The sequence below is a fragment of the Hetaerina americana genome, unplaced genomic scaffold (genome assembly GCF_022747635.1).
Source record: "Hetaerina americana unplaced genomic scaffold, ioHetAmer1.1.p SCAF_65, whole genome shotgun sequence".
In the NCBI taxonomy this organism is placed as follows: domain Eukaryota; kingdom Metazoa; phylum Arthropoda; class Insecta; order Odonata; family Calopterygidae; genus Hetaerina; species Hetaerina americana.
Genome location: NW_027287261.1, coordinates 1,671,764 through 1,682,500, shown reverse-complemented (window position 1 = coordinate 1,682,500; position 10,737 = coordinate 1,671,764). Strand labels below are relative to the sequence as shown.

Below are 10,737 nucleotides of genomic sequence, written 5' to 3'. Positions count from 1 at the left end.
CTCAATGTTCTCACATGAATATTCTCACATTATGTTTGAATAGTTCCCAATGCATTTCTAAAGTGAATTTAAAATTTCAAACTTGGACCCAATAAAACAATATTATAAAAAAAAGAGTAAAATACATTATATTTGCTTTCCAAGAAAGTGTATGGCATTTGAACCAAAAAATATTTGATTTTACTGCTTACCTGTTTCCCTTATGAGTTTCCAGATTTCCTTTGCAATCATCTGTCCTAAACGAGCCATTTGTACATAGGGGGGGTAATATTCACTGAAAAATGGCCTCTGCAACATTCCATATGGCACCACTATTGTAAGAAGAATCAATATTTTCAGAAGATAATATAAATCATGTTTATATTTGAATAAAATGGTAGTAATCGCTTAATTAACCAGTATCTATTACAGTGGCAGGTGACCATGATGAGTCATGGATATTTTAATAATACGAGGGTCATCCGGAAAGTAGTACCCGTTCGTGAAATAAAGACACAAAAGTAAATATTAACAAACATAAAAAATTTTATTTGAAAGAGGATACTTTAAACTACTTCTCAACATAATCTCCAAGCAAATTAAGGCATTTGTCATAACGTGTGACAAGTTTCTGTATTCCTGCTGCATAGTCCTTCGCCGCCAGCTCATTGAGATACGCGAGGGACCCATCTTGCACAAATTTTTGCATAATGCAGATGGTGTTTAACAATTTCATGAACAATTGTTCGAGAAACATTGGGAAAATGCTCACAGATGTCATCAATTGTGACGCGCCGATCGTTCCTCACGAATTCGTCAACTGAGCTCACCAGTTGGTCTGTAATGACAGACGGTCTCTCCGAACGCTCATCGTCGTGTGTGTTCCCCCTCCCCATGTTGAAGTTGCGACACCACCGCCGAACAGACGACTCGTCCATTACATTGTCTCCATACACCTCCTTTAATTGGCGATGAATATCACATGGGCGAACGTTTCTTGCATTGAGGAATTTAATCACTGCCCTCACTTCACAACTGGCGGCGTTCTCAATTTTTTTAAACATTGTAAACAATCACAGAAACAACACAGGCAATGCTAGCGTCACGCAACTTGGCTCAGAGAAGGCAGACAAGCCACTGAAGCTATCTGACCTCGTCCAGCGGCTACTCGCGTCGTCAGCACTTCATGCGGCACGAACGGGTACTACTTTCCGGATAACCCTCGTATGTATCATAATCATTATCTATTGAGTTGATGCATCACATGATCCATAAGTTGCCAGTCTCTCAACTAATGACAAAACCTGCATTTTCATTTAGAAGAATTTTATAATGGACTTCACTGCTGCGATTGTCATAGTTGTGGTAACTCCATAACAACAAATATTTTAGGATTAGTTTAGTGGACTCAGTTTTTTATACTCACTTGATAAATCTTCAACACTAATTTGCAATGATAAAGTGCATCAATTACTTACAAAGCTCCTTTTGGGTCAAAGTCATGGATGATTTGGGTCATTTGTATATTACTGGCATTTTAAGAAATTTAGTCTTCATTAAACTTAAGAAAAAATCACAATTTTCTTCCAATAAATTGAGGGCCAGCATTACATTTCCAGGTTGTTTAATTTTTCAACATGACAAAATTTATTTCTGATTGTTGGGGCAAAATCATAGAAAAAGCTACAGATTCAGTACAATTTAAAAATTTTTTTCCAATGGAAATTAAATGAAGCCAAAAATGAATATACTGAAGTAATTTTCTCTTTTCAAACTGAATATAATGGCCTTTAAATTCTAATTAACATGCTTTATATTGGGGTCCAATTTTTCCCTCTGCAAATATTGAGTTACCATATAGGTAGCAAGTTTTCCCAAATAAATTTTTTTTACTATTCAAAGTTTCCTATACAATGTTGCTTCTAAAAACAATTATTAGGTAAATTTTCCTAAGGATATGAGTCAAGTAATGTAAGTTTATAGATACCTACATAATGCAAGCATTAATAGGAAGATAACTAAATCCTAATCCTAAGCTATTGGTATGAGGTAGATTAGAAAATGAGAAAGGATAAATTTATTGGGTGTAAACACTTCATCTGCGGCAGCCTGATCATTCCCTTGCACCTAATGTGGAAGAAGGGTGATTGAGCTTATTAATGCCAATGATCCATTGATAACTGGTAACCAAATCAATGTCTCAGCAGTTGACAAAGTAGTCATCAGAAAATGACCTCATGGAATGATTTTTGTCCCAGATAGTATATTGAAAATCCAACCAGAGAAGAGGTAGCATGAATCACACCAGAACAAGAAGAAAATTATTAAATAAGTATTTGAATATATAAAACCAGTGATATCTTGGCCAAAACGTGAATATCATGCAAAGTAATTAATGTTAAATCTTCATTTACCAATTTTATTCAATCCGACAATTGCAAGTCCTTCATTGCTGTATGGGTCAATGAAATGATGCCATCTAAAATGATAAAGAAAATTTTGTTATTACGATTACATTTCAAAAATTCTTCAACTAAGCAGTAAGACATTAATGCTATACACTAAAGCCAGGTTTTATAATGCTTTGTCGAACTGAAGTTTAACTTAAATCTTGGGTTAAGGCCAAAACTTAGTTTTATGACTGATAGATAAGTTCAAAACCAACCTTTAAACATCGCTCGATAACTGAGAGGTGATGTTACTAAAGTAACAATGTTCACATTCACTAATGAGCAATTATTTGTTTATAAAACCACATTTGTTGATAGTCCTCAAGTTACATTAAGGTTCACGTTGACTAATAATTGGATTTAAGTCATCATCAGGCCTGATGAAGACATTGTAAGTCAAAACCTAGGTCGTGCGTAATAAAATGTATGTGGAAGAACAAAGTATTTTCTTTTCTGATATGAATTGCTGCCACAATGTGATGCCTCAAACTATTCTATTCATAAAGTGCCATGTTGAATTGATGACTAACATACATTTGCTCTGGATCAGAGGGATTTTTGTTGAATGATTGGTACATTTTTATCCGGTACATCTTTAGCAGGGAAACAGCATTCTCCAAGTATGTGGCTGCCTCCTCGTACTGCAATTGAAATAATGAAAACTGGCTCAATTTATTTCCAATAATTGATCATTTTTCTACTAATGTCATTCAGATGCCTAAATAGATTTTCTCAAATTTTTCCCAAAAGAAGAATGCATATGTGTAATAGCATATTTTGTTCAATTTTTTTCAAATTACTTAGTGGCACTGAAAGAAAGAACACCGCATTCATAATTATAGTCTATTATAATCTTCTTATATGTCCACAAGGATTGCTTGTGAGGACAACTGTAGAGAGCTTGCCTTCCCTGTTTCTAGTTAGGATAGCCTTACTATGGTAAGCAGTCCCCTTGGGCTGAAACCCATAGTTAGTACTACTAGGAACACGAGGAATAATTGTTAGTTGTGTCCGTCTTAATTTTTAATAACATATTTGATAGTGTTTAAGATGCACCTTTTCTTTCAAAATTTTTGTAGGTTTATTTTTGTTCATGAGGTAGATGCTTGAATGTAAGGTCAAGGAGAGGGGAATGGGAATGGCACATTCATTTATTTACCATATTACAATTATTTAAATCTAGACACGATATTATTTCAAATTGTTTGAGGATGTCCAATCTGGGTCCTTCTCTTCCAAGTGGAGTATGTACTTGGGGCTTAAAGTTGCTGGGGCAATCTGCCTCAATCAAATGTTTTACCAATAAAAATATCAAAGTTTAATTTATTTCCCACCTTTTGGTCTTATTTTCATCCTGTCTTTGGTGTGACAGTGTTTTTAAAATTTTATTTTTTGTAAAATTAAGGTTTTATTTTGGTTTTGTGTAAAAGGTTATTGATTTTTATTGAAATGCTTCTTAGGAAAGTGAATTCTCACAAAATATGGCTGCCTTTCATGCAATGTTTCAACACGGGTTGCTAAAAATCCCATCACAATCCGGTGAAAAAGACCTAAAAGTCATCAAACAAATCACCAAAAACAACTGTTATTCTACCAAAATCATAGACACACTGTACAATCAAAAATTCACCAAACTAACCATCAAAAACTGTCATGGAACACTCCACATTGAATATGGCACTCCAAAATAGTGGAAAATCATTTTCCTAAAAAACATTTAAATAAAAATGGACGTCCTCAAACAAGTTAAAATAAAATTGTGTCTAGCTAGATAGATTTAAGATGTTATTTTTTTCCAGGAACAATAGGGGATAATAATAACATTCTTCCGACCACGGTAGTGTCATCTTCGGGTAAAAATCAGTCTGGTGGGTATTCACCCCCTGCCAACCACCCTAGCGGTGGCTTGCAGGGTATATTAATAAATAAAATAAATAATAAATGTAACATTGTAAATAACTATAAGTACAGTTCCCATTCCCCCTCTCCATACATAGAGAGTCACCATACATATTCATTGATATCACGACCATATTTTCCACATATTTCGGTCATCCGTGTTTTTCACTTGTCAGTCCTTCATTGTGCATCCATTAACATGGAGAAATGAGAACTACTAATATGAATTGAAATTGTGTTGAATGCTCACTCACATCATATTTTTTATCCAAATATGTATGATGCAGAAATATGGGAACACCTCCATCTGCAACCAGTCCTATTTCTTGTATCTGTAAAAAATTATCACATATATATTACTTGTCTCTGCATTTCCGGGTTCTCCATCTTCATTAGTTGCCTTCAGATAACAACAGTTTCACTGGCCATCCTGCCTGTATCTTCAAGTCGAAGTTATTTTTGGAAGCTTTCTTGCGTGCCTTATATAGGGCTAGTGGTAAAGTTCTGTGCTCTGAATGTATAGTACTTTTCCATACACTGTTTAATGGATATTTATCATCCCTGTTGAGGTTTTGTGGCACTTTTTGGGATTTAAAGTGCCTCGCAGATTTGCCCGGGGAAATAGGACTTGTTCTTTACTATTACTTTCACCCCCTTAAAATTGATGACATGTCCCAGCTGACTCCAAGCATGCTTGGCAATGGCTGATAGGTTAAACTTTTTTTTTTCAGTCACCCTGGGATGTTCTTTAATACTTGTTGCGAGTGATCAGCAGGTTTCCCTGATTAAGATCTGCCCCAGGAGTATGGCACTGGTATATGCCTTCTGATAACTCCTTAGGGATGTTGTCTTTTGGTCCATGCAAGAGGGTTTTTATTTTGCTCACGGTTGTTGAATCTTGTCACCACCTCATGTTTGTTGAGGATCCTGGCTATCCTTTCAGAGGTTTCCTTGACATATAGAATGATGAATCACGCCCTTGGTTGTGATGCTTCTTCCTCTCCAATGTCATGGGTGGTCAGCTGATGTTATTTCCTTTCCACTTTCACGATCCTATTTAGTTCATGTTGGTCATGTATCCATTCCTGCATAGTGCAGTCATCAGGTGTTTCAAATCCATCTCCAAGAAGTCACTGTTGGATAAGGTACGCCTGGTTCATGAGAGTGGACATCAAAGCAGCCTTCCAAGATTGATGGTAATGCAAGTTGGCATGTAGGCTTCCAATAGATGACGAGTCCCAAGTTCCCTTGGCTTTTTCTCTTTACCATTTTGTCAAGAAATGGTAATTATCCTCTTTCATGAACCTCTTTTTATTAATTAAATTAATTAATTAAATATATTATTAATTAAATATATTAATTAAATATATTAATTAAAAATATTAATTAAATATAAAATTATTAATTAAATTAGTCTCCATCATGAACTGGATGCTTCTTTCTTCTGCATTTAGGTGTTCCTGGAACCTGAGTAAATCTTCTTCACCAAGGCCAGATGACAAAGGTGTCATGTACATATCAAAGCCAAAGCATTGGTTTTTTGTTATAGGTGTTAAGTGCATTCATCTCAAATTGCTCCACGCACAAGTTGGCTACCACTAGTAACAGTGGCGATCCCATTACTAGTCCTTCTGCCTGTTTGTAGTAATCACCATTCCATAAACAGTGCATAGATAAGTTCTATCCAATCAGATTGTAGCACATGACCGCCAGCCGGACATATATAAGGCAGACAAGAAAGCTTCCAAAAATAACTTCGACCTGAAGATGCATGCAGGATGGCCAGGAAAACTGATGTTACCCGAAAACAACTAATATGGATGGAGAAGACAAACATTTCAACACCTTCCCTAGAAACTTTCATATGAACATATATACTATGCCCACAAGATTAAAAAATGTATGTTTGTTTGAATAACAAGCAAAGGATCATATTTTATTAAAAGTTATTAGTTTAAGAATGGCTATCATGTTAAAAACTGCCTGATATGCAACCTAAAATTTATCTAGAGACTATCCAATAAAATTTACATGTCATTTTACTCAATTTAACTTCCTAAGAGGAAGTAAGAAATATAATTTTCATTTGCAAATCATTATCTTCCTTTCAATCTTTTTGTTTCCATTTTGAAATCACACAGTGAAATAGACAATATTAGCACTAATTTCAAAGACTGGTTGATGAATATAAGGAGCAAGAATCAGCCCTGAAAGTAGTTTTAATAATAACTTAGAATCAGTAGCAATACCTTATTCTTTGGTGTGTTGGTAAAATTAGATTCTTTCTCCAACTTTGTGCTGATTTCAGATTCTAGTGTACCAATTATATCAGAAAAAGTAGACTTTATCTGAAAGAAAATTCATGTTATTATATTTTCCACACACTTCCATCTCTGAAGCAAGTTATAAATCAGTTGGTTCACAATTAGTTACCTTCTTTTGGAATGTAGATAATGTTTCTAGTGAAAATGATTCCAAGAAAATTGTTGATGCTACATCTTCCAACAAACGGCCTGTAACTGTCAAGCAGTAGGTTTCTCGATTGCAGGGAGACGGATGAACCAAACCATAGTACAGTTCATGAGCAAACATGGCCATTAGTATATTGTTCCATTTCCTAGATGATTAGGCAATGTTAATGATAATGTTTATTAATGGATTATTGCTCTTTTTCCAAAACAAGAAATACATATTATTACTTATGAACCAGCTCTATTTATGATATATATTCATACATACGCATTCATATATACATATAGGGTGCGGCACTTAAATCCGGACAAGCACGTGCTCGAATGAAATTTCCTCGCCGGGTTAGCGAAACCTTCCCCAGACTTCTCCAAAGCATAATAGTTAGCCATAATATCGTAAACAGTTGATCTGGGGTACCATAGGAATCGAACTCTTTTGAAATATAATGCCCGGCGCGAGCACTTTCGATAATAGTGAGCAGCTCTTCAATTGTGCTCGGTACTTGTATGTAACATCTTGGCCATTTTGAGGTTATGACTGTTTACTAGATGCCTATAGGTTTCAAGAACGCCAATCGCGACCCCCAGTGGAACTACGATATGGCAGGAAATTCAAATTGAAATTTGTCCAGATTTAAGCACCTTGTATTGTTAGCAGAAAAACATATAAATATAAAAACACACACATATGCATAGGAACATCGTGTATATGCCTATTGTCAGGAGACAACTTCTGGTTAACCTGAGGAAAAAATAATTTATAAATTTTAAGCCTAATAAGCTTTAAAAAAGAGACTCAAAGAACACTAAAAAAGATCCAGAAACAATAAAAACATATCATTTTAAAAATTTCATGTGAAGAGCTTATGAATAATACTAATATGTGATACGGTAATTATTAACCAATTAGCAATGGGTTAATAGCCTTAGTTTTTTACTAGGTCAGCATTGCATGCCCATGTAAAGGAGAATATGGCATGGCATGTAAATTAATATTACTAGGCAGTACCTAATATTGTCTCATCATTCTACCAATGGAGCTGAAGGAGGAATAATTTTCCATTCAAATTTTAACACTGAAAAACTTATTTTCTCTTGTATTAACTTTTGGCTCATTGAGGCAGAAAGGCTCGAGGAGAAGAGTGCAGTCCACAGCCAGGAATAAAATGCTGATTTTGGATATTAACATCATAGATAATTGTCTGCGAGTATTTACTCATATTTTGGATTTAATTATACAGTTACACTTTTTATTATTATCAAGATGTCTTTCTGTGTTCTAAAGACTTTGAGAAAATGATAAAAGAAGTAGAATGGGCAAAGTTGATGGAAAAATTGTGGATTATAGGAGTGAGCTGGAGTTTTAAACAACTTTTTGAAATCCTATCTATGGCTCAGATTGCACCGATAATAGAAGAGGGAGAATCAAGAGTTGACAGTGATAGGCAGGTGTGTGAGACAGGGTTGCCTAATATCACCAGTATTTTTCATCATATGACATGTATTAAAAAAAATAATGGGAATTCGAGTTATTTGGAAAGTATTTTATTTATTTGTCTATATCAATGTTATACCCTTTGAATTAATCCCCATTAGGTATTATGCACTTATGCCAGTGCTTTTTTCAACCCTTGGAATGCTTCTGGAACTCGATCTTTCTTATTGCTTTTAGCTCTCACAGCGATGCATTTTTAATCTCATCTATACATGCACACTTGTAAAATAACGACAATTTACCATAAGGTTCCCTTTATTTTTGGGAATAGAAAAAAATCACATAGGGCCATGTCTGTCTAATATGGAGGCTGAGACATCATTATAGTACTGTTTTTGGCCAAAAATTCATGAACAAGCACTGAGCAGTGTGAGCAGGTGCATTATCATGATATTGCAAAAGTCATGAATTTTTTTGTCACAATAGGTGTTTTTTCATATTGCTTCATTCAAATGCCTTTAGACTTCTACGTAGTACTCTTTATTGATCATTTGACCATGTGGCAAGAACTCATGATGCAATACAGTCAAGCCATAACCAAGGGATAGCCAAGGGATTACAGCTATTTTTCAGTGCTTTAATGGAGCAAGATGAGAGGTATAAGATGAAGGTCAACCACAAGAAAATGAAAGAATATGATTCACGAAAAGTAAGAATTATAAGTCAAGCATCAAAGAAGGAAGGAATAATCCAGATTAGACACCCACAGAGTTCTAGTATTCTTAAAATCACAGCATTTTCATTTTTAAAAGAGGATTATTCAGATGCATCACCCAAAATAAAACCCTGAACCCTTCCAATTAGTAGGTAGGTAGATGATTTACCTACTGGCTAAGCATGCCCAATTACCTCTTGCTATTACTTTCAAATGAGGAGGCCAATATTTAAAGAAATTTAATGTGCTCATCAAATGAGATTCTTGTTCGAAGCATATGCAAGAAAATTTTGCCAATCTTAGTAAGAAAATGGGCTTTTGATAAAAAGTCATGCATGGTTGGGGAGTGGAAGTGATGGTAATTAAGCTTCAAATCCCAATTCACCTCAACAGGGTGGGGTGACTCACAGGGCCCTGCTTCTATGCTGCTGCTTTCTATGATGGGTGGGTGTGCCTTTCTCCAACAGTGACATAAGTAATATGGGTACTTTTTCTTGGTGTCGAGAAACAAGAATAAATCTCAGTGATGCATTCCATACATATAAAATAAAAGACATTTACCTTCCCACATCTCTGGGTTCCCATTCATCAGGAAAGAGGAAGCAGACAAAGCATAATTATTCCAAAGTATAAGTAACCAAGAGCCTGACCCTTATGATACTCATAATGAAGTAGTAGTAGTAGTTTTTAGGGGAGGCGACCGACAGCTAAGGTCATTTGCGCCATAGGGGATGGACAGGAAAGGGTGAAGGGAGGAGAGAAACCCGGCGTCGGCATTAGCCTGCTCTTTACGAAAGGCGCCAAGGGGTCCGCAGCTTAACGTCCCATCCGACGGACGGCGTACTCACTCAAAGTGCCCTCCACAAAGCACCTCAAGTAGGGATTGAGATACCTCTGAAAAATATTCAACACCGCCGGGATTTGAACCCGTGCCCTCAGGGTGGGAAGCCAATACGTTAGCCCCCGCACCATCTCGATCCCCCTCATAATGAACCACTGAGAGTAATAAACAAATGCTAGCATGATAATGCATAGTAATTGACTGGCTAAACCTGCTCTCATGATGGGGCATTTAAGATTGCCCACACAATAAGTTGATGAGACAGAAACGAAGTTAGTACTCAATGAGTGGACAACAGATCAACAGGGTTGGCATGACTGGACCCAAAAACTAGACTAACTCCATTAAGAAAGAAGATGTATGAGCTATTAGCTGTGAATACGAAGTTAGGTAAGTTCCTATAGCCAATATTATCCTTATTACTGGCTATGGGAATTGACTTAACTTGACTCCATTAAGGACTGACTGGCCCTTGATAGCACTTGATCTTATTTTATGATAAGACATCGGAGATTTTTTTTGTCAATGTCCATTCTCACCCAATGAGAGAGGAGAGGTTGAATAGAAGATAAACTTACATAGGTTCCTCTATAGGCCACTTACTTCCTGTGGGATGTTTCCATTTCAATTTTTTTTGTGTTTCCAAATATCCCACATTAGAAATACCTAAATTGAAAGTTTTAGTTTCCTCTTTGATTCCAGAATATCTGCTATGTTTCCCAGGCTATTCCTGGTGCACACAACACCTCTACATTTTTGGCCTAATGCCATAATGATGATTCATATAATATAAAATGCTTAATCAGATTATGATTAAGTGTATAAATTGCTTTTTTATCATTTTAAATATGAACTAATGCTTTTCACTAGGCTCTGTCCAAGTTATCACTAGGTTATTAGCAGTATTGATTTCTTTTTGAGTGATTTTGTTCTATATGAAGTCACAT

At 35.7% G+C, this 10,737-nt stretch overlaps 1 protein-coding gene across 1 annotated transcript in view; it reads right to left on the bottom strand.

The window, feature by feature from the left end:
* The window catches only part of LOC139696015 (neprilysin-like), a 41,531-nt gene that overhangs the window by 7,975 nt on the left and 22,819 nt on the right, over positions 1-10,737 (bottom strand). The window contains exons 10-15 of the mRNA XM_071594628.1: positions 6,762-6,945; positions 6,578-6,676; positions 4,583-4,660; positions 2,964-3,070; positions 2,394-2,458; positions 192-311 (exon numbers count right to left, since the gene is read on the bottom strand). Coding sequence (XP_071450729.1) covers positions 192-311; positions 2,394-2,458; positions 2,964-3,070; positions 4,583-4,660; positions 6,578-6,676; positions 6,762-6,945 — 653 coding nt within the window. The remainder of the gene's footprint in view (positions 1-191; positions 312-2,393; positions 2,459-2,963; positions 3,071-4,582; positions 4,661-6,577; positions 6,677-6,761; positions 6,946-10,737) is intronic.